Consider the following 25662-nt stretch of genomic DNA (forward strand, 5'->3'; position numbering starts at 1 on the left):
GACATAGTCATCACAGATAAACTCTTTTAGCACAGGCAATCTGTAAAGACTTTTGGCCTTGCAATTGTAATTATTACCCTCACTACAAGCTCTGCAGGAGACTGTAGACTCTCTGAGAGGCAGGGCATACTGGCATCCCCATGGAAAAGGTCATTGGCACTGCATGGGTTTCAGTGCTGGGCCATCACTGACCTAGTCACAGCTCACGTAGGACTTTCTGAGGTGGGAGAGGCACGAGTCTATGTTATACTGAGTGTCTTACCTTGTTTGGGAAGGGAAACTTGCTTTGCTCTACCTTGCCTGGTGTATGAATAGCTGACAGCGGCGGAGGCCAAGAATGGGTCATTTCCTGAAAAATAATATTGTACAGCAAACTGTATTTAGAAAGTCAATGGAATAGGAGACAATAATAGTATATCAGTAGCATGAATGTCTGGGCAGTGAAATATTTAAGTCACTGTAGCTTCTAGGAAATGCCCAGTTTACATATAATCTAGACAACACAAGAGCTACATTGATTTTTATCACAGACTCTTGAGAGCAGTTCTTAAGCACCATTTCATTTTCTTGAACGGTTAATGCATCTTAAGTGCAAGAAGTTTGATTTTTCTGACAATCTGCAACCACGTTTTAAACACTCAGTGTATTCTCATTGATGAGAATAACAGATTTTTTTTTTTTTTTTTTTTTTTTTCAGTAGCATGAGAATAGAAATTTCAGTTCATGACCAAGGAATGGGGTGCACACTATGGACTCATCATAAAACAGATTTCACAGACGAGGTCAGAATGACAAATGCTTAAAGCCCTGAACTTGATCAGATGTTCGTTCATGTAATAGCCTTATCGCCTTTTTTCTTTTTGTTGTAAAGATGTTAAATGAGCTCCACTGCCACTTCTTTCTTCCTTTTTTTTTTTTTTTTGAAGGACATTTTTATTACCTAAATGATTGTATGCAGTCATTTTCAACATTCCCTCAGGTAGGTCACACCACTGGTTTTCAAGCTGGAATGATTTGGTCTCCAAAGCAAAGCTGCTTTGGCAGGAGTGAGGGGCTAACTGGTTTAGTTTATCAACTAAACTCTTCAGATAAGAGATAGCCTGMTGAGACACAACATTCATATTACATTCATATTCTCCTCCAGAGTAGCCTGTTACTGGTTGTTTTTGCAACATGTTCAGCAGCAACACGCACAATATTTGGCACGTAAGAACTCAACACGATTAAAATGTGAAGTAATGAGTGTGACATAAGTGCAAATATGAATGTGACAACCCTGAAGAGTCAGTCCATAAGTTTCAAGAACTGAAAAGCAAACAACATCCTGCCTTGCTATGGGCTCACTGACACTATCAAGAATTTGTCTAGCAGATCCTTTGCCAGTTTTTTGGTCTCATTAACTGACTGTGGGATTGTTTCACGGGAATATTCCATGGTGTTGTGCTGAGATCTATTGTGAGGCCCAGAATAACATTGGAGCTATATTTCCATGACTCATTTCATTGTAAATAGATGAGAAACTTTTTTTTTTTTTTTAATCTGAAAAAGGTGCATGTGAATCTCTTGCCTATCCTTTATCAGTATTCAGGGAAACACTTTCTGACCCTGCACGGACTGATTTGGGGCATTTTTTACAGAGTCGAAAGTCTCCGGATGTTCTGCCAACAAAAGGATCAGTCCTTTCAATATAATTTATAAGTAATAAATGTCACCTCCAATGTGTTCTTGCTAAACACCTTATTTCCTAATAAAAACTACATTATTTTATTTTATTTGAGGCTAAAGAATTACATGATTTATTATACTTCCGTAATCTATGTGGGTGCCTCTAATCGGAGCACCTTCTGCTTTGCAGTTTCAGTATGAGAACTGCTTTGCTTTTCAGTTCTTCGAGGCAGATTGTTCATCTTATGACTCGGGTATCTGATAAGTGCCAACTACAGCAGTACATAGTAATCTTTAATATACAGTAAGTAAGTTCTTTAAACACAGACAACCAAACCCAGGCCATTTGACATTTGGAAGTAAGCAGCCCTCCTGCTGCCTGACACACGTGCTGTCATTTCCAAAAGATAAACGAATTACACATGGAAAATTATTCCAACAGTAAGGGTTTAYGAAGGCAAGTTGATAGAAAGGAGATCTGCACAATCCTGAGGCCATGATCCGAACAAGGAGAGCTTTCTCATTTATAGCAAGCCTTTTTCTTTTTAATTATTATTATTATTTCATTTTTTCAATAATGAGATGAATACAGACTAAAGGTGTTCCCACTCTCCCGAAGAAGCTAAGTGCTTTTCTCTACAAGATGGGATGCTGAACCCAAAACTATGCATAAGAATGAACTATGTGGCCCTTTCTTTTGAAGAGCAATACTTTATTTTAGTTCTGTCAAGGGAAGGATCGGGACAGCCAGAGCGGGAGCTTCTGGTGGCTTTGACCCAAAGATACCCTATGTCTAAAATACACTATTAAGTACTTATGATTTCCATTTGCCCAAGAAGCAGTTCCTCCAGGTTATGTGATTGCTGACCTCCACTGTCACCTTTATGGAAACATCTTCCAAGAAGTGTGCTCTATGCCATATAGAAACCAATCTGTTACGAGAGGAGAGCTCGTTCCTCCTCCCTTGCCTGCCCAGGTCTGACAATGACACCTCCATCCGTGGAAAGGACGACAGTGCTGATTAAAAATAAGGGTGACCTTTTTTTTTGACATGTCAAAAATCTTTCATTTCTTCTTTTCCCCAAGATTATTTCTCATCCACACTTCAATGAAATATGGTCTTAATGGTCTTTTTTTTTTTTTTTTTTTTTTTTTTTTTTTTTCCCATCTAGCTTCTTTTCTCCATTTGCACTTTGTGTTGTGGTATATAATAAAGCTCTGTACATAATTTAAATTTGATGTAACCCTTTCTGACACAAATATTTAGTAAGATCACAGATATTTACCAGGGTTAGTAATTGCCATTATCAAGAATTATCACCTCTCTGAATGTGAATTTGCTGGAACAGTATTTTGAATTGTGATCATATGGTGTATTTATCACTACCATTTAGAATTCAGACAATTTAAAAATGAACTAGAATTAGAAAACAATAAATAAAAAATGAGAAAACTTATTTGAAAAATACTCCTTCCTCCAAACTACAGCTCTTCACAACTGCGTAGTGGCAAGTTTCAAAGGCAATAAAATATTTTTGAAAAAGGGAAACATCGAACTGTGTGCACAATTTCCTGGCTGCCGAGAACAGAATCTCAAAAACAGGAAAAAGGGTTTAGGCACTGAGCAATTATCAGCACTTTGCAAGGTCAGTGGCAGGTAGAAACAAACCTAGAATATGGCCCAATGTTGCCAGCTCTTGCGATTTTAGGCTCTATATGAAGACATTTTATGCAGTTTAAGAGCACTAGCTGTGATGTATCATCTTTTTAATAGGTAGTGTGAAACTTGTTTGATAATGTAAGCTCAAAGGGTTACTACYTTCTAATATAACTGATGAACTAGCCAGAAAGGACTCAAATTTTGTTGTTGAAGTAAAATCTCATACGTCTCTCTATTCTGATCAGCTAACTTATCTATCCTGGGTTTTCGGGACTGGCAGATTTGGCACAAAATAATCCCAGGACTAAAAGGAATGTTTTGAATGTCCTGTTGAAAGGCACTAATAATTAAAATGTAATTAAAAGTCCTCTGCACTTTGAAATTGGTGCTACAACATCAATTTTGTTGACACAAAAGACTTTTGGAATCAGAAAGAGTAAAAGCAGGGATTTTTGTATCATAAATGAATGAAGTATAATACTGAAACATCCAGTTCCAKCCATTATAAGATAATGGTCTAATTTTAAAGCAATACAGATTTTCCTCCTGATCTAGTTGTTAACTTTAGAATTGTAGAAAATGTTAATGAAACCAACCACTAAGATATCACTTGGGGTCCAGAAGTGGGAAAATCGAAGATTTCTAGACCCGAGTGAAGCTGTGATTAAACCATTTAAAAAATACACGAGCAAGAGTGCATTTGTGAAGCTGTGATTAAACCATTTAAAAAATACACGAGCAAGAGTGCATTTGTGCTTAACTTCAGGCCAGTTTATTAAAGCTGACTGTCGACCTCCTCCCATGGCCTGATGTCTCTCCCAAATGATGCTTAGATGCTGTGAGGCGTCTGCTTGGGTCAACATTGCTTGAAATGAAGTGGGCAAGGAGAAAGTCGTAGGGATTTCCCACTGGGCACAACCCAGTCCCTCACTAGCGGAGGGACATGGGCACTGCATGAGGGACAAGCAGGTTTGGTTGGACTCATGCTCAACACCTTACACTGACCCACASCCGGTGGGCAGAGAGCTCCATGTTGCCTTTTACCTCCCGTGGGTGCTAATGACCTGGAGAAAATACACCTGGGTACCATCAAAATTTCAGTAGACTTCTGTACACTCTTTTGAATTAATTAATTTTTTTTTTTTGGACATTTTCTTCTCTCTGTAAAGGTTATTACAGTTCCATTGTGAGGTCTTCATGGTGGTAGCGGTAGTACATTTTCACATACATACTRCAATCCTACGTCCAAGTTCATTTCCCCTTGTAGTAAATCAGTTTCCAGCAGTTTATATATAAATGCCTAGTTCTGCAGGTTATAAAGGTCTAAGTCTAGTTAATCTTAGTCAACACACCAACTGGGCTCTTCTTCTTGCCGGAGACAAAATCTTTAGATAAAGAGATCTATAGTATTGTGTGCCCTCGTCTCTACAGCAACAATTAAATAACAAGGCATTTCTTGTGGATTAATGAGTGCTTGGACGTGTTTTGTTTGGGGCTTTTAACCCGAGCTTGTAGGTAATTTTTCAGGAAAAGTACCATGCAGAGGTAAATAATAGCATTCACTCTAGACTTAAGGCAATGCTATTTATTTAGTGCCATCAATCTTGCTGTGTGGCATGTGATACTTGTAATGGTTGAACTGATTCAGAGAAATTGCAATTAAAAAAAAAAGTAGTGAATYCAGGCTCATTTAGATTTAAATTCTAGCCATGTGTATTAACCTTGGTGTTCATTTGCTGCCACAATCACATCACCAGACCATTAAGAAAAAATGATTGTTTAATCCTCCTCTTTGCTTTTGCTCACCTAGCCAATTCATTATATTTTGTCTCTCATAGAGGATAGCTTAAGAAAATGTGTAGCATCTCATAAAGGATCTTGCCAAACACATTTTGAAAATTATTTTAGCTTACATATCTTCATCTGCTACTCTAGGTGACATGTCCCAGGATGCATTGAATATTGGTGAGACCACTTTCCTTTGCAAAACTTCTGCCAATTAGCTCATAGGGACCATAGAAGATCTCTATAGTCACCTACCCTAAAATACATATTTTATGGAAGCATTAAATATACTTTTGCAGCTGGAAGCAGGGGCAACACAAAGTGAACAGCAAGCTTTCCAAGACCTGTTAGCAAGTGATCATAGGATACAGCTTGCAAACCTCTTATCCAGTTAGTCTCCTGTCTTCATAAAATAGTATTTTCTTTTTCTTTAGCACAAGAGAGTAGCTCTTTAACTGCTGTCAGCTGGCAAAGATCCACTTCAGTTCAGTGAAGCTACACTGACACTAGCTGACAACATGGCTATGATTTTTGTGTCAAACATCCAAAGCAAAGAGTCTGACACCGAAACTTTTGGAAACTATGTTCAAGCAGACAGAGTGATAAAATTTCCATCATATGCACTTCATCATATGAAGAACAGATTTTCATTTTTTAAAAATTTATTTCACTAGTATCTGCTAGTGCTGCAAAATTTATAACTCAAACCTCACATATGATAGCTATAAAGCTATCATATGCTATGCTATCATATGCATAGGCTAAATAAGGTTGTTTCCTCTAGTTCCCTTAGGCTGTCACTTAACCAAGCCACATCTCCTTACTCCCCTTTGTTTTTCCTCCTATGTCCTCTAAGTTTCTTTTGGGGGGATCTCCTGATCACATTCTTCTTTCTATCCAAGTACCTTTTATTAGCCTTCTGGTAATGTGTTAAACACAATCATCACTACCCGGTTCACTGTCTATCTTGCCTATCTTTCACCTTCTGTTTTTTTCTCTTCTTCTTCCTTTTCATCCATTTATCTAGGCAGGTTTTAATTTATAGCTTACTTATATAACATAGGATGTAAAATGCTTACTAAAAGAGAGATATGTGACAAATATTGTTTCATCCATTCACTGAAAATCAAATAAGGGAACTACTAAGTGCTCACAGCCAGGGAGCAGGAAACAGCCTTACAACATCTATGCTGGTGCCGATCCAGCACTGAACCTCATCCCATCAACAGTTCTTCAGTCTCTTCTACTCTTGCTAGTGATACAACACACTCAAAACGATTTCTAGAAGTCACTATTTTTCCATAGCAATCTGCCACAAAACAAATTCTACCACATTTCCCCCTTGGCTCCAGTCCCAAGACCCTTCAAATTTCCTGTTACTTTCTGTGCTGTGAAATTCCTTCAATAGGCTTCACCAGTATAACACCCAAAGATATATGACAATCCAAGGGAGTATCCTCCACAAAGATTTTTGTTTGTGTGTTTTAAGCAAAGAAGTTAAAAAAAAAAAAGCTTGTGACTGTTTCATTTGTTATGCTTGGTCCTTCAGACCTACACTGATGGGTTTCAGCTGAAATTGCTGGATATGAAAAGGGTGTGTGTGTGTGTGTGTGTGTGTGTGCACAAGTTGGAGAGAAAGAAAGGAAAAGACATAGAAATTCGGCCCTTGGAAAGGGAGAAGGTCATAGACTTTGCAGACCGCAGCATTAAAGAATGTATTCAGCATTAACTTTCCAGATGTTTGGTATCTACCGAACTAAACCATTCCAAATCATGAACACTTGTAACATGATCTGTGGATCAATTCACCCTACAGCAAATCAGGAATGCCAATACATGAAATTTCTGTTTGGAATATGTTATCTCTGCTTTACTGGAATTGTCCACAAATCACCTGCAACATTTAGCTAAGGTYTCGCAGTCCAGGACTGACAAATACAAAAGAATGCGACAGCTGCTTACTTACCAAACTGATTTATTTAGGTCTTCCACTGCAAGATTTAACCAAGAGTCTTGCAAGAGTCTGGCTTTTTTTTTCCTTTTTTTTTTCTTTTATTTGTTTTTTGTCTAAATGAATTAATTAGCCCAGAAGCAGCTATGGCTACCTAAGAGAAATGCAGTTTTATTCGAGGGTCGAGGTGGCAAGGTGAAACCTCCTCCCACCCTACCCTATAGGGTCCCCCTGGCAAACAGGTATGAGGCCCTGAAGGAGGCAGGGCAGTCGGTGGAGGGTGAGGGGGTGGCTCCCTCCCCTCCAGAGGAGGTGCTGCAGTYGGAAAGGCCAGCTGCGCAGGTTGTCTCCACGGCCAGGAGGCAGAATAGGAGGGTTATTGTTGTGGGTGATTCCCAGGTTCAGGGAACAGAGGGACNTATTCTAAGATCAAGCATTAACTAGGGCATAACCTATGCTGTATTCTCTCATAGCAGAGTTTAAGCCAGAAAGATTTCTTAACTCTAACTATCAGGAAAAAAAAGAAAATGTACCATGTTCAGGTAAATGATAGAAAAGAATATAGAGGCCTGCTCCATAAACATTTATATACTCTTCACTGACATGAAAAAAAAAAAATAAACAAAATAGCTCCTTTGATCTCTGTACAGAATATCAGATCTTAGTTAGGAAGTTCTGTTTTCAAATGAATGCATTGGGTCATATGATAAGACAAACTGCCTGAAAAGCAGCCTTGCCTGGGCAAGCTGAGATGATGTGGTTAATCAAGGTACAATCTTTATTAGTGCATTAACCTCCTGCACCCGAGGACTGGGGATTCTAATTCCTGAATTGCCATGCAAGACRGATGCAGCTAGTTTTGCGGTCTCAGTTGGCAGCAAGCTAACAGAAGTGGCTAATGAAGATGAATAGCTGCCTCCTGGGAGTGGGGGGAGGAGAAAGAGGAGAGGAAAAGACCTAGGATACTTCAAGGTCCAGATCGCTGCATGCTTTCAAATAATAATGAAAAAGCGCAATTCGTCGACACTTTTCGAGATCCTAGCAAGCACGTTATTTCTGCAGGTTGCTAACAAAGCAGCAAAGAAGCCCCTGGATCACTCTGGAAACATTTAAAGAAGTTAAAACAAAGGCAATTGAAAGTAAAGAGCATGACACTGATTAGGGTCTTAACCCTGTTTTTGACAGGTGATTGTATTAATATGGACAAAGGAGTAGAGAAAAAAACATGCTCAAAGCTRTAAACCAGGCACATTTACTACGAAAAACATCTGCACTTTGGAGAAGACAAGAATTCCATCGTGGTAAATATTTAGCAATACAGAAACATCTTTTCCGCAAATGCTTGTAATATTCTAATATAAACATTCCTTTATTCGAGACAAAAATACGCTGCTAAATGTAAGGAGGTCATCAAAGTACAATTTGTGGGGAAAGAAAAACAGGTTTTTCAAAGTAGACTTCTTTTTCCTCTGTTTTAGTCTTGTGTGAAGCTGGAAGCTTTCTCATAGGTCCAGTAACGGTCCCGATTCATCCCCTAAATAGGAGGTCAAATAAAAGGTCATCAGAAGAGCCTAATTTGCTCTTAATTTCTGTCTTCCTTTCATGTACTGAAGCCCGCTTAAGAGGACTGGTATGCCAAGGGGACTTACATAGTCCCTGGAAACCCAAGGGCCACATGAAAGTACTTTTGTTAATCTACAGTGGGCATCTTCCAGTGGACTAAGAACTGATTACTGCAGCTTAGGTTATTCAGCCAACTGACTGAATAGGTCACCCTGTACAAATTTATGAGGAATATTACTGTATGCTCTGTGCACTGCTTCTGTGCATACACTACAAAAAGTAGATACCTGCTTGAAAGTGGAAGGTGCTAACATTTAAATAACCTACAAGGGCTGATGGCACTGCCAAAACTCCTTAGTTACCTGCAAAGGCTGCTGACCATAACCAGAAGGGAGAAAACTATTTCCTGTTACTAAAACAAACTTCGTAGTCAGTGTGAGCAGTGAGAAAAAATGATAGAGAAGGTGAAAAATATCATAGGAAGAAGTTGGAAGCGAAAGTATTCACACAGTGCTGTGAAATGTGGCTCCACAAGGCATCACACTAATGGTTCATTAATGACATCAAGTGAAATGTGCTCAGTTTAGATGTAAAAATCATGCCAAGGAGCTGAGTACTGAGGCAGGGGCTCTCCTTCCCGTCTCCTTTGAGGAGCACCAAGAGTTTCTGCAAGGCAAAGTAGCCTATAAATCCCTCTTGGACAACCTTGAATGGATATGGCTGGCTACAATTAGTAAAGAATTTTGTTTATGACGCTCTAACATCTTGGGGAATCTGTTCATATACAAGCCATTTATTCTGAATGAGATTAAGAAATCAGCGTAGCACTGTGAGCTCCAGTATTTGTGATTTCAACCGCCTGTTCTCAGGGCTGCAGCATGTACCACCTAGATGGGAATCAACAGAAAGAAGTCTTGATGGTTCCTTATTCTCTAAGGAGCATAGTAACATTATATCATGGCTGAAGCCAACAGAGACTAGTTCAGCTAAGGGTACAGATGCCAAAATATATGCCCATGAATGAAGAATAGCCACTATTCCGGGTAGAGTGGGAGACTAGATCCCAGAAAAAAGTTAGACACCACCCATGGACAAGCAACAGAAAATGGTCTGCCAACATCTCATGCTATGGCTCAAAGAGCTAGTTCAATTGTATATTTTAAGAGAGAAGTAAGTTGAATGGTAGAACTGGTGAGGCCAGTGCTAACATAATCTGATTCCTTTGCCCACCTTTTTTTCCAAAACACTGGAGATTCAGAGAAGGTGAAAAGAGGAACAGAAACATCACTAAGAGATTTATGAAGATCAGCCCTGTTAGACTAAGAAGTACTAAGTTTGAGCTGTATAAGCATCTTCRTAAGGGGGGAAAAATACCCAAACAAATCTCTTTTTCTTATAAGATTTTCAGAAAACTGATTTGCAGCTCAGAGTCAAGGGTTGCAAAGGAAAAGGTAGGAGCTCTGCTGAATGCCTTCAACAGAGCTTCACAAGGGATGACTGGAAGATCAAAGTTGTTTATAGTTAATAGCAGTTCACATTTATAAAATTTCTAAACGTTTCCAAATGGCCCTCACTGGAAAATGTTGTCAGTTCACAATAACAGAAAAAGGTGAAAAAGCAATCACTTCTTGTATCATAAACCAATGGATAGGAGGAAAAAAAGCCAAAGTGAAGTTAGGTGAAAAGAACAATTGTTCATGAATGACAGTGGTTCATTGCTGGGATGCAGTGCTACAGATATGCCTCTCCTGAGCTCCTCCAGTCTTCAGATCAAGAAAAGATACTTTTCTGAAGAATATGCTGCAGCCAAATACAAGATCAACACAGGAGTAAGTGGCTGMAATTATCTGGCCTGTTGAACTCTGGGATAAAATAGAAGTTCACACCAGCATCCAAAATGTACCTAAAAATGGTATTCATCTTCATTTTAGAACTTCCTTTTCAGTCCATCAAAATCTTTAACAACTATGGCTCTCAATATAGCTTGTATAAATCAATAAAACGTGAATCACTGGCATTCGTGTGTGTATATGCTAGGCGCTGGCTACCAAAGCAGTGATATAGAGAAAGACATGTTCCACTTTGTTCTAGAAGAGGTAGAAGYACAACTTTGCTCTTTCCTTGTGTATCACTAATGTATGAGCCTGTAGTAGTTAGTTCCCTGCAACCTTTGATCATATGAGGTCCAGATGGCTCACAATGAGCCTTGGGAATTTAAGTGAAGGGCCAACATGAGGAGTGTAGCTGCCTGATGCTCTCACTGTAGTCAGTGGGAAGACACCCTCATGGGCCCTCATCAGTGAATGTAAAATCTACAGCAGYTTGTGGAAGTCTACTCCAGTCTCTAGCCTGGAATACGATCTAGATGGAGCACAAGGCAGCTGCACTGAACCTGAAAGTGCCTCAAATTGTGGGTGTTGAATCTTGGCCTGTGCCCTTTTATGGAAAAAAAAAAAAAAAAGCCTTGTGCTATATAAATACTTAGAATATAAAGTCACAACATAAAGATCAAAAAGGGTGATTTTTATGAGTGCTGGGCCTCCCTAATGGCTACAATAACACATATATGATGAGGGCAAATTCAGAGATGGCTCASTGGCAGTGCTAGTGTATCAGCTAGGATGCCCTGTCACTTTTTCTTAGTCTCTCTCCAAACCTGCAAGTGCTATCACATTGTTGTTGTCATAGCAGGGTGACATTTAAGCTTGTATACTGTCCCTCCTCCCTACCCTCCCTACATTCCTTAGAAATATAGTCTTACAATAACTTCACTTTACAAAGACCCTCCTGTTCTGAAAGGTCATCTGTGTTCATCTAAAGTGTTTGCATTAGATGCATAAAAGACTATCTTTTAGGTTTTCCAGTGGAATGTTGCGGGTCATAAGTAGACTAGCTGGCTGGTTCTACCTACTTGGTGCCTTTTCTTTCCTAAAAAGTCACGAAGCTCCTGTTTCAGCCTGGTAGGGGCGTGCAGAAGCAGATGGCAAAGGAGAGCCTCTGTGCTCTGCGAAGGACGCCCAGTGTTAATGGATCACCTGGGGATGAGACTGTTCTGAGCATGCAGGACTGTGGTCCAGCAGGTCCCTGCAGGCACAGATGCTACCTCAGGGCAGCCCTGGCTGGCTCTGTGCCTCTGGTCATCTTTGACCATCTCCCGCCCCAAGAGGTTGCAGATAAAGACAGGTCTCTGTGCTACCAACCTCACCCAGAGGGGGAAGAAGTGTCACCTTGGAGAAAAAGTCCTTGATGGAAGCTAAAGCCAAGTGAAAACATACTCTTCCCTCCTGTTCTCTCTTGGTTTAAACAGCAGGTTTCATTGACTTTATAGATAGAAAAATGCCAACACATATGGGCAGAGATTTGGAGAACCATGATCATTCTCTTGGAAAAATTACTGGATATCTTTGGGAACTATCATGTGGTAGAAAAAGACATTCACTGGCACAGCTTGTCCAGTACAAAGATAGAGGTTCTCTTTGAAAGGATAAAACGCATAGCTGAAACTGCCCAAACTGTGATGGCACTGCACTGTTTTATTGAATTTAATGATATATGAATTGACAGCAACTTTTGTGAACAAGATCATCTGACAGTATTTTAGGTGAGCAAAGTGATTTCCTTTTCTCTTATAGTGTAGATGTCTGAATGTTTTTATCCAAAATCAGTGTGTAAAAAGCAACAGGGGAKAGAGGAAGAGGCAGAAAAGACACACTGAAGGATTTCTCTAAAAAAGTGAAGAATTTATCAGAGAAGTCCCACTGGTGGAGAATTTATAGGCATAAGTCCATAGAGCTCTTCTGAGAGCCCATCCACGCATACCACCAACACCAGCCAATACTCACTGGATGCAACAAGGTGGGAGACTTCAGTGTTCAGAGCGGAGGCAAAATTAAAACCTGCAAAGCAGTAGGATCCAAGTCCTGCTGATATGCTCAGGTCTTTGCTTGGCTCATAAAAGCAAGTGTCTGATAATTCAGGCCTTTTGCATCATAGCAAAGCATTTTCTGAACACCACACACAGGGCTCCTGTCACTCTTACCTTCAGCTGTTTCCCAGGGACATAGCCACAAATCAACAGATAAAAATACATTATTTTAAAAATTAGTATGTGGGTGGTTTTTGTSTTTGCAGGCGAGAGTGAAGGAGCCAGAGGATGAACTCAAGGGGCATTTACCTGCTCACAGAGCTAGCACAACAGCCCTTGCAATTGGGAGCTTGCAGATTAGTGCTGCAACAACCAASCTTGCACAAGAAACATAGATCTGCACCACGAAAAACACATCCCTGGAGCCCACCTGGGCTGCTGCTTCTCACCAACACGTTCCTGGAGCTGGTGCCAGTAGCGAGGTGCAGTGCTCGCCACAGGTCCTGGCTGTCATGGGCAAGCAGTGACCTTTCCTCGCTCCCCTTGCCCCTGCCCAATCTGGCATGTCTCACTGAAACCAGGCTTCTCTCGAGCTGCAAATACATCCACAGAGCAGTGAAGGAGACCTTTCCTTAACTGCGCAATTYGCTCTTATCTAGTGTTTACATTAAGTGGGTTCTTCAAAGCTGTCACCTCAAGCTCTGTCCGCTTTAAGTCCTGAAACAATAACATTTAGCGCTTATTGTACACACTGCCTTTCATTTGAAGGGTTTTCTGCTAACTCGAGTTAAACATTCCAGCACCCCTGTCATCTCCRTGAGTGCCAAGCTGACTGCTCTTGTGAGGCAAAACATATAGACCTGTGATTAAGGCTGAAAGTCTCTTCAGTGGGAAATGAGGCTCTTCCATGACCTGTGAGAACCCTGAAGYTTCCCCATCCAGGCACAAATGTCACAGAGGATGTCAATGCTCTTTTGCAATTCTGCTCAGAAAAACTAATCAACAGGCATGAAAACACATATCAAAGCCTTAATTCTCTTCCTAAAGCACAAGACCTGAGCCCACCCATTGGACACTTTATGTCATTACGCCCCACAGCAACACYAGGAACTTATTCATTGTCATAGGTATTGTCTGGGCAAGAAATTTGCATCTGCTTTAATGAAACGATGATTTTTTGCCACTTGAACATAATGAGTATTTCAGTTGGTATGAATACCTTAACGAAAACGAAGTATATTCAGGTTTATCTAAATTGATTAAAACCACATGAGCTATTTTGAATGGAAAGAATAATATGTAGATCTCTGAAATAGTTCATAAGACATAACACTGCTCTGTTAAAAGCAGTTTAAATTTATGAAATACCTGTATGCAAAATAGTCTTATGAACCAGTATTTCATACTGTCTCAGCAATCSTAGCTATTCTCAGGTAATGCTTGAAGAGATTCTCAGTACAAAAAGCCCTTGGTTTTACAGCTAGAATGTTATGAAAAACAATTCCAACATAAGTTTTTACAGCTCCCTAAAACATTCCTAAACACGTCTGCCAGCAAACAGTAGGTGTTTATGAAATTATACGCTGTATCATGACAGAGGCACGCAAGCAAGACTTATGTTTACACATTCTTGTTTATTTTTGAGCCCYTGAGAGCACACAATTTTCTTTTTTGCTTTATAGCAAAATTGACATTCTCTTACTGTCATTTAAAAAATTACRATGTATGTATTTTCATACCCAACAATGTCACCTTCTTTGAAAAAAAATGAAGTAATGCATAAAGGAAAAAGGAAACAGGACGCAACATTATTACTTCCTAACTATGCTACCCCCTTTTTTTTTTAGAGAGAGCATGGACTAAGGTAGAGCAGCCTTAGCACTGCAAATTTAAAATATTAAAAGTCATAAAAGGTTGTTTTGTGACAGCAAATGCTAATTTCCTCTGATTCCTCTTCAGGAGAACTATCAAATTGCAATTCACTGCACTAAGAAGGTCCGCATAATGTCTAGGTATCAATTAATTTCCACTTAAGCTTTCAACAAGTCTCCTAGCCAGGGAAGGATTTCACCCCTGTTGATTAAAGGTAGCCCTTTCGGTGACTTCTTTTTTACTTGGAAAAAGTTTCTTAGTAAAATAAAGCCCGGGATATATCTTTGAAAGTTCTAATCTATGCAGAACTCCATCAGGAGAAAGATCATAGGACCTTTCCCTGCAAGCAATAAAAGCGCAAATAAGGAACTCTCTCAAAAGCAGATGGAGACAGTTGGATATTACTTCAGTGGTAAAGGAGTACTGCAATAATGAGCATTTTATGGTTTTTGAGTGAGAAAAATGGGATCGTGGAATTAYGCCAGGAGGCTTAAAATAATCTGCATGGGTATCGCAAGTGCATCCAACCTGTGTATCCTGAGAAGAGAAACAATAATCACCTAGAGGTGACCCGACCAGTGAAACACTGAATTCAGAGTGCTAAACATAAACTATGTTAGTGGTGCAAATGCAGTCCCCCTCCAGTGCTGGATTATGTCAGCTAAAGGGAACTCTGGTTATGGCAAGGTAAAGYGGTGTGGCCTGCCAATGGTTCTGCAAAGATTATTTGGCAAATGGAAATATTCATAATACCTATATGCTAGGCAGACTGAAATTTTAAGCTGCAACATGTTATAAAGAGATATGAGAAAAGATAAAAACTGTACTTTCAAATTAATCTTTTAATGCCAACTAGCAGTAAAGCTTTTAGTAGAGTCTGTTCGGTTTTATTGATAGGTTCAGTGTGTTGAATCTCCAYTCATATTTTAGCCCCAGTGCCTGTGTTCCCATTGCCATTGGTTTCTGATGCTTAATCTCATTAGTACAGCTATTGGTATTGATATATCCAATAAGGCTGCTAATACTATCTTTGCTAAGTGTTATTTATTGTATCTGTATATACAACAATATTAACACAGTCAAGCATCAACATCGGCACTTGAGGGCACCATTAAATTCAGCCAGTGTTCAGAGAAAGATTTAATGATGGATTTAATGGTATTAAATGGGAAAAAATGCCCTTGGCCTTTACATTCTCATTTAAAAACATATAAAAGAGTAGTAATTCAGGCAGTTATACTTCTTTCAAAGATTTCCCTTTAAATCACACTCAGCAATAACAGAYCAGCTATACTTTGGCTGCTGTTATATCCTGACCAAAGACAGCAGCCCCTAGCATACCAGAGTTAGCAAACTTGTGGTGAATTCAGTCCAAGCTCCTATGTCAGATATGGGTAATATTTGCTGCTAAAACAAAGAGGATAGATTGGTAAAAATGGTGTTGCCTCTGAACTATATTACAGAGATTTTTGTTACCATCGAAGACCTGCAAAATAATTGGCCATTAGATCTCTATGATGAATTATTTCAGAAAATATAATTTGTTTGTCGTGAAGTAGTGCACTAAACTTTCCCAAAGCTTTTAGCTTCATCTACCTCACTTCCTTTCAGTCTCCCAATGCCTGTTAAGTGGGACTATCGATGTTCTCTGAAKATAACAACCAGAGAATTTCACTTAAGAATAGCATGCAAATGTCCTTTGGTTTGTCTCTGATGGATTCGGGCTCAGTCTGAAACCTTAACCTATCTTCATACATTGCACACCCTCATCTATGCCCTTAAATTTAGATTGATATCACTAAAGATATGGAAGAAAAATGCTGAGAAATAAAGACGCTCTCTCCATGTGATGTGAACCTATCAGTTCTTAAGCTCAGAAACCAAGTGGGATGTACCTTTCTCAATGACTTCTACATACAGACTGAATTTATGCCACCATGAACAAACAACTGCTCAGTTTCAGGCCTTTTTACATATTTTCCCCCTCTATCATGAAAAAGATTATGGCTAATAACACAAACACACTTACAGTATGAATACTGGCAATTAAAAGATAAATGTAAAACCATCATATTTGAATTTGAAACTAAATTAAAAAAGTATTTTTTCAGCAGTTTTAGCATTGAAGAGAATATAGAGTAAATCAAAATTATACTTCTGTACACATAAGTAATAACACTTAAAACTAGATTCTTAGTGACAAATCATGCAAAAAACAAAAAAACTCAAAAACTAACAACAAGAAATCTCAAGTGACTGCTTATCAGAAAACACATTTTCCTCTGGAATTTCCCTGCTTGTGAATAGCTCTACCAACCCAGCTACTTAGACATTTAGAGCAAACTTGCAATATAATGTCTAGCAAGATTATGTACCTAGTTTAAAACATGAGTTATGCAAAAGAGACAAAGAAAGGGACAATGGCATTCTCATTTCATCACACAGCCAGACACTCTGGATTAATTATAGAGCATAATATAAATGTGTATGTGCTTGATTCCACTGTACTTTCCAAAACAAGTGCAAAATACCAGTGATGCTCAGCCACCTGACTGGTGGGGGAAAGAAAAGCCCTACAAGATAAACAATTAAACTGCACAGCAGCCAGGGTACTGAGGATGGGGAAAAGGAAACTTCATCCAAGGATGAGAGAGAAGAAATACCATTTCTTTTAAGATAAACCGCCAAGTCTCTGATGCCTTTTCAGAACATGTCTCTTTGGCTTTAAAGTACATCCTCATGCCACGAAATATATGCTTCTGAGTTTATCTACCTTAGGAAAATTAGACAATATGAGGAAAATAGCTACCCATGTCACTATATTATCCCCCTACCTCTTTGTCTTTATCACATTATTTAAATAGGGCAGATTAAGGCTCTGTTCCTGCCATTAGTGCAAGAATTGCTGCATTTGCCTAGTTGGTGATTTTGGAGTGCAATGCCCTGAGTGCACACAAAGCTGAGGCCTGATTTAGCTCTAAGTGTGATGGACATCTATGTGTGATGTGTATATTGTGCAGTTATTTTGGTTAATAAGAAAGCAGTTTGAAAACATATTTTAAAAGGTCTTGAATGAGAAGGTATCAATACAGCTACTACATAACTGTCTTCTTCACTTGTGATCAACAGTGAGAATTATTTCATCATTTCTAACAGCATGTAAACTGGTATTAGAAATTTCTGAGATTTGTTTGTAATACTTTGCCCTTCTTGGATGAGAGGCTTAGTGGTCCAAGTGTGTTGTGGTGAGATACTAGACTTCTGTATATGTTTGGAGATGGATATACATACTACTTCTGTATATGTTTGGAGATGTCTCTCATCAAAGACAACAGAAGCTGATGGCCCACAAATAAAACTAGCAGCAGTAATGAGGAACAAAAATGATTTTAAAATGATAGGCAAAATGCCTTCTAACTGTCTGATAACACCATATACTTTTAAGAGATGGAAATGGTTCATCTAGAATTTGCACTGTTGGTTAAATAATACTTAGGCAGATTTTTGCATGCCGATTATGTATCAATTATTGTATAATTACATCATTACTTTAATTAGATTAAACTACATAATTGGAATCCGCAATTACAGAATGAGGGGGAAATAAAGGTAACTTACCTGACATGAACTGTGGTTCTTAAGAGGTGCTGTTCACAGCTTTTGCATCAAGGACAATTTTATTTTGTGTGAGCACTGCCTTCCTCTACAATGGCAACACCTAATGTGGCYACAAGCGCTTTTTCCTCCTCGAGATGCCTTCAGGAACACAAGGTTATAGTGGGAAGATCATTTAGCACTCGGTACCTTCACTAGTAACTGCTCAGAGCACTGGGATCTGAATTAGCAGGGAAGGGATGTGAATTGTGGCGACTGTGGGAAACTCTCAGTGAAGAACCACAGCGAGAACTAAGGAAATAGCTGCTCATCTTCTTGGTGCACAGAGACACCATTCTGGGTAACGAGCAGCTATATTGAGTCTGCGTGTGGGAGGAGGACGTTTATGTGAAGAGTAACAGGAGATGACTTTATCAGTGCTGGCACCCCGTTTACCAAGTGGGATTGAGGCACCATAGGAAGTAAGTGAGTAAACAAAGCACCAAGAAGCAGACTTTGGTGCCTTGGCAAATGGTGGAGAACAGGCTCTGTCACTGCTTGGAGGATACTTCTTAATAATCCCAGAGGAAATATTAATACAGCCTAAAATTTACTCGGACAAAACTGGTTTCTAACCTTTCAGGCAGATATCTGAGCAGTTCTGGTGGGCCACATGAGTGTATAAATCCTACAAATCAAATGACGTCTCACTGCTCTACTTCACTGTGAACAAATACCAGGAAACAATGACATAATCTTGATATCAAAACAGTCTTAAGCTCACTAATGCTGCATACCGTTATTTTGGCAGACCAGGTGTTAGAGGTGTTCTTGCTACCTTCATCTGTTTTTCCTAGAAGGATCACAGATCATTTCACAAGTGGGTSAGCCAGAGGCACTATCCAGCTCCATATACTGAAAAAGGGATGATAAGTAACTTAGTGGGAAGGCTAGAAAGCTCCAAGAAATATTATGTATGATGACATAGAAAAATGGAAGAGAATTAAAGGGTCCCGCAGCTCAAACTGCAGATCAGCTCAAGGTTCCTCTTCTTTTTCAGTGGCTCTGACTGAGATGAAAGTGGCAAGGCCAAAAGCATCATGATGTGCACTGATGAGACACCGTGGCTGGACACAGATAACACAGCTGATAGACACATTCTGACTGAGCTGATCAGAGGCAGAGCTGCTGGAAAGCAATCCAGACCATACACGTATTCCATTTAGCTTTGTAGAGGGTTCTGTACTTGGCACTAAGATGTTTTGAAGACGGCTGCCCAAAAAGCCTTGGACTCTCAGGTGTTGCCTCGCTCCAGGTGTCTAATTTGGCTCTGGTTCTGGAAAACTAAGATTCACAGCAATGCAAGTGACAAGCTGGCAGATTCATCATGTTGGAGAAACAAAATTATCCTGAACCTGCCTCCTATATTTCTAAGAATTACGGGCATCCAGAGAACGAGTGGGGAAGCAGAGGATTTTGAATTAAGCATCTGATATTTTGCTACTAAAGTTATTTCTATGGCTCCTCTTAGGCATGAAGKGTCACTCTTGGCTATGATGTGACACGTGAGTTTGAGGTTTCTTCTCTTTTGTTCTGGCATGTCTTCCCTTTACTTCTGGCCATGTCAGGTGAGAAGAGCTTTTAGTGCTTGCTTTCACTGCCCTGGGCGCTCTCTCCACTCATTCAAGAACCAATTATGGGTCAGCAGAGACTTCTCTCTGTTTTTTATCAGCGGAAAGGATGGATGATTAACGGAGCCAGTTCAGCTACCTGTGGCTGAAACTTCCCATGGAATCATCYGGCTAAGCATAACACTGGCTTCAGTGGCCGTGAGGCGATGCAATCACCTTGGCCAGGTTTTCCATATAGACCGAAGGTGCTAACAGGGGGTCGGCTGACAACCTTTTGTGTTAGCCTCACAACTCGCCTACCAGGGAAATCACAGTGTGAAAGTGATCATCCTGGAAGCTGGGAATAAAAAGATCAGAGTTCCCAAGCAAAATACGCCTTTATAGATAAATGTGCTGGGATCCTGAAAGATAGACGGGATCTCCGTGCTCATTTCTTCCCTAAAAGTGAAGGAGTTCCGCTCCTCTGGGCATTAGCAACACCATTTCTCAGGTGTATCAACCATGGAATAGTCCACATGTCACGGAACAGAGAAGTAAGTGAGAAAACAGAAGTAATGTTTTCACTAATTTTTGCCTCAATAGTGTTGAAGAAACAAAACTAAAGTGCTGGTATGATCCAGAGGCCCAAATGTTAAAGAGATAGTGAGTGCTTAGAAGAAACGGAAAAGCAGGTTGGGGCAAATCTATCCCTCCTTGCAAGTGACCGGGGAGCAAACAGGGTACAAATAGGGCCACCCCATTGCTCAAGACAAAGCCAGTATGTTCCAGCTGTGAAATGAGTCTAGCCAGGTGTTCAAGCATGAGCATATAGCTGTCAGTTTTAAAATGCTGTCAAAATTATTTGGAGACACTTTTCATCAATGTACTTTGACTGATTGTGAAATTAAACATTGTGGCCTTTACAATTTCTCTTCTTTCATTTACAATTTCATCTATTAAAATTTCACAGAACTAATTAGTTCACATTATAAATTAATTACTTGCACATTTTTTTTCTCCGAAAAAGGCTTGAGAGCATAACAAAGTCTTACATCTATTTTAACAAAGTCTTACATCTATTTTTAACTCTTCTATAGCTTAAAAAAAAACAGAATGAACTTCTTTCATGTTTCTTTCACTCCTATCACCACCCAAGCACATGCCTTTGGTAATAAGTGCCCTGACACCACATGCCAAATCACATCTTCCAAGTGAGAGGTTAGATGAAATCCTATTGATTTACTGGGTTGTTGCTGGGTGGGTGTGTGCTGAGGAGCAGCACTTTTTGGAGAGTTTTTGTGTGCTAGCTTTCATCCAAAGCAGCTTAATTAAAACCTGGTATTCTAACAGCACTGCTTGCCCCCCAAATGAACAGCAGTGACGCCAGTCACCGCTGCGTTAAGTCCGGTTAATGAAAGTAATTACATTTCGCTCGGAGCGTGGGAGGCATCAGGGATGGGGAGGACTGAGAGCTGCGGGCTGCACATGGGGGCTGGCAGATACTCGGGGGCTCATGGGGGACCAGAGCCACCCCCTGCATTTTTGTTCTGCAGAAGACACCTTGTGAGGACTATGCTGGAGCAAGCCCTGCAAGTTATTCTACAGAAAGGAAAGCATTGAGTTTTAAAGGGAATTTTTAGGTCTTTCCCAGGAGACGCTAGATCGCCCCTGATTTTGTTGCTCTTTTAAGCCTAGCTGCCACAGACTTTATCTTAAATGTGCCACTATTCAAATTCCCTGATTTTTGAATCCCAGGTGAATGGTAACACATAGCTCCCCAAATGAAAACAAACTGTGAAGAAYGGAGAAACTAAGGATTAGCTCTAATGCAAATGGTTTGGGTTTCACCCCCAAATTCCCTAAATAAAAGCTTGTTATATTTCCCCAAAACCTAATGGATGAAACCTCAATCAATAGATATCTAAGAAAGCAGGATAAGATCAATAACAGAGCTAATTTAGCCGAATTAAGGAGCAACATGAAGATTTTTAACGAGGAAGCAGACACCTTTGCAATAACTGCACCATGATATGTTGCCTAGCAACAAGATATAAAAATGATGTATAATGCCAGTAACTTCTTTCACATATGAAAACAGCACCCTACCAAGACAGCTTCATAATGTACTCTTACAAACTAAAAATCCATAGAGACCATTAAAGCCTCCATCTTCTGTAATGTACTCTGTTAAACAATCATGTGTTTTTGTTAATGCAGTAAAACACTGAATTTATTTAATAATTACCCAATGATACATCAGCAATAGCAAACAGGAATGTTGCTATTTTTAAGCCTGCAAAAACCCATCTCGAGATATCACACTTCCATGGGGGGAATAAGTGCAACAAGCCAGACCCAGGGAGTACCCAGGACAGGCTTGGAATAAAAAGCACATCAGAAGTTTAACAGAGAGCAATTAAAAATACTTCTTATCTTTGGAAAAAAATAATAGTACTAGCATGCATGGCAATGCACTTGTTCCTTTCTACTGCTTCTGCAATGGAACTCAGCAACTGAACTCAAGATTGCGCCCCGAATATCCCCCTGCTTTTCCATGGGCAGGGAGAGGAGGTGCTGGGAGCCCCAAACGGCAGATCAGCCCTGAGCACCAACTGCCCAGAGCCCCAGCATCCCATGGCAGGAGCCATAACACCCCATGGAAKGGCAGGTTTGGTGGCGGATTTAGCTTTATGGGCTTACATTGGGTTAGCATCCATGGGTGTTCCTGGAGRTGCTGCTGCAGCACCTCCCACCAGCCCTTGCTGAAGTCCCCATCCTTTCCCCTCCGAGCGCTGCCCTGCCTCTTGTTCCTAAGGGATGTGTGCTGAATATTTCCAGATCCCGACACCTGCAGCTTACCCGAGGCACGCGCTGTGTGCCTGGAAATGAAACAGATGAACGCAGCCCTTAATCCTTCCATGATCTCATGCCTTGAATTTTAATCTCCACTCTGTCACTGACGGGTCCTTTTTTACCTTGAGCAAACTATGTCAGCTCTGTGCACCTCAGTCCATCCATCTGTTCAAATATATCTAGCGATGTCCCCCTCCCTGGCTGACCCGTATGTTAGAATCACTTAGAGACTGAATAAGTGCTTTGATACTGGGACACTTTTGGAGGAAAACAATAATCATGCTCTTGCTCAAAATAAGCATAAATCATTCTAGCATCGAACAGTTAAAAGTATTAAATACATACAATGGATCATATAATCCATAAATACACCAAATCCAGATGGAACCAAAATCCAGATCATTGGGATCTCAGTGTTGGGGTGTGATAAATTCTAGGATCCGTATTTTGCCAACAGCGAACTGTACAGACTAAGTATCTGAAGCTGGGTCCTGTATAGTGAGGGTTACATATAGAGAGGGAAGTAGAAGCAGGTATATAGCCCCTCTAACTGCTTTGATTATTTCTGCCCCAAGCCTGTGTAGGTGATGCGCTCAGAGAAATGAGCAGGTCCCATTTTTCACGCGGCACTGGGGACTTACAGAAGTCCCATGTCAGGAGACGAACATGATCAAAGCAAAGTGTGTTCAATTTTATTTAGTCTAAGTGAAGGCCAACTTTTGAACTCCGGGAGAGAATTTCACTGTCAAAGCATGCATTCCAAGGTATTATTCTGGGCAGTTACTTGGATTAAAGGCAACTGGAAAGATGGAGACACTGGCAAGATATAGAAAAATATATAAATATGTAAATGCATAAAGGGAAGTCAAGTGTGACTCCCTTTCCTAATTGCCTAACATGATTCCCACTAGATGCATAAATTACAGCTCCTATTAACAGCACTATGAATAATAATCAGTTTACTTTCTGGCTTGTATCTAAATATACTTTCTATATGATTTCATCTTTTATTCAGCTGTTTAAAAGCAGAACATCTAATTACAGTTCCTATTAGTCTACATTATTTTTTTTTTGCTACAGAGCATGTGTGATGACTGATTTTCTAAAAACAGACAGAATTTCTTAGCATATGGAAAAATCATGTTATTATTAATACATTCCCACATGACTCTACATTTCAATTCCCTTAATTATTTAGTCATTGCTGATTATGTCTTTTCACAATTCATTATCCCATTTCCTGCAACGTGGGCATTTTATTCATTAAGTGTCAAAATGAAGGGCCTGACCTCCAGGAAGATAATCAGGAAATAAGTGGCAGATATAAAAGGTCTGGGTTTCCCTTAAGTGCTCACTTATTTCAGCAGCTATGCCATGTTTTCTGTAAGTGGTGACTGAAACTAACTGTTGTTTATAATTCCAGAAATGCACAGAACTGCCAATCTGCATAAGCTGTAAGCGCAGCTCTCTCTTTTTTTTCCAAAGTGTGCCTTACATCAGCTGATTGTTTCTGCTGCGATGTGACAATAATARGACGTCATGATGGGAAAGGAAAACCACTTATTATGTAACAACACAGCGTCCCGTTGCCTCTGAAAAACTGGGTGGACCACAGCATGAACTGCAGAGGGACTGGCCAGCGCGCCACTGCTCCAGTTGTCATCAGTGTCCCCTGATGGGTTTGGTTTTGAATCCTTCCCTCCTGCCTGGTTTTCCCAGTGCTAAATCAGGAGGTAGCACAGAGAGGGGAACAACTGGCTGGGAGAGGTGGAGGAGGAGGCCAGTGGGAGCCAAGGAAGTCGAGCACAAGGACGGAGGCCCTGTGGAGTGGTGGAGCACAGCTAGGCAAAGAGAAAGCAAGACTGCTCCATCAGGCAAGGGGCACAGGCTGCCCAAGAAGCGGGTTTCTAGCCTGTCACTTGTCCCTCTCCTTCTCAACATCTTTGGCTCGTACATGCCCTGGCTCCTGTGTGACATGGGCTTTTCACAGAATCACAGAATCACAGAATATTCAAGGTCGGAAGGGACCTCTAGAGATCATCTAGTCCAACCTTCCTGCTCAAGCAGACACACCTACAGCATGTGGCACAGGGCGGCATCCAGGCGGGTTTTGAAGACCTCCAGAGAAGGAGACTCCACAACCTCCCTGGGCAGCCTGTTCCACTGCTCTGTCACCCTCACAGGGAAGAAGTTCCTCCTCACCTGGAGAYGGAACCTCCTGTGCTCCAGCTTGTGGCCATTACCCCTCGTCCTGTCGCTGGCCACCAATGAAAACAGCCTGTCCCCTTCCTCCCTGCATYCTCCCTTCCTGAACTTATACACATTAATCATATCCCCTCTGAGCCTTCTCTTCTCCAGAGAAAACAGGCAGTGAGAAGGGTCCAGAATGAAGGGTCCAGAATGAAGGGTCCAGAAGGGTCCTCTAGGCTGGAAAGAGAAGGAAGCTGGGATAACAGGTTATATGTTGTGCTTCAGGGTGTCACCAGGTAAAAAATAAGCCCACGCTGCACTAAGAGGCACAAGCACCCATCCTGGGACTCCCACACATGCCAAGCAACAGCCATGGATGGGCACAGCAGTGTCCTTAGGAAAATGAAGGCTAAAGGAAAAGCACTTCCTTGGATACCAAGCATTGTGGCTTTCTACATCTGCTGCCAAGCTGAGCCCTCCGAATGCCACAGAAAGCTGAGGAAGCTCCACAGAGAGCCATGTCCCCTTTGGAATTTAAAGGACAACAATAAAACCTGTGAGGAATGGGTACGCTGCATCAGCGTGCCTCTCTTTTCCTCCACTTCTAACAGATCTTTTGCCAAATTCTGGTGCAGCAAAAATATTATCCTAAAACACCCCAAACCAAATTATACAGCACATTCTCACAAAGTAACAAGTAAAAGGAGAATTTGAAAATGCTTTAATCAAGCTGAATAGCCACTAATGAAGCATGAAAATTTTGCAAAGTTGGGGCTGAATGTTTGCAGCATCTCTAATATATATATATAATGCACATATACATACACCCCATATGTCTGTGTGCATATACCTAAAATACATATATCATGCCTTATTTATGGGGGCTCCATCAGCAAAAATTAATTTGAAAGGCTTTAATAGACATGACATTAATATACAGCAATTTCCTAAATAGCCTTATAGCTAGACAAATACTTTGCCTAATGCCATTTCATTTTCTGCCAGCTGCATGTGATTTGCTTTTGATCTGGCTCACACTTCGTTATACATTATT

The 25662-nt window shown here is 40.4% G+C and overlaps 1 protein-coding gene across 1 annotated transcript in view; it reads right to left on the minus strand.

Annotated features, from left to right (window-relative positions):
• Positions 1 to 25662, minus strand: part of AFF3 (AF4/FMR2 family member 3) — a 263564-nt gene that overhangs the window by 127353 nt on the left and 110549 nt on the right. Inside the window, exon 6 of the mRNA XM_026035647.1 lies at positions 263 to 349. Coding sequence (XP_025891432.1) covers positions 263 to 349 — 87 coding nt within the window. The remainder of the gene's footprint in view (positions 1 to 262; positions 350 to 25662) is intronic.

The sequence above is a fragment of the Nothoprocta perdicaria genome, unplaced genomic scaffold, assembly GCF_003342845.1.
Source record: "Nothoprocta perdicaria isolate Ctin4 unplaced genomic scaffold, notPer1 scaffold_163, whole genome shotgun sequence".
Taxonomy (NCBI): domain Eukaryota; kingdom Metazoa; phylum Chordata; class Aves; order Tinamiformes; family Tinamidae; genus Nothoprocta; species Nothoprocta perdicaria.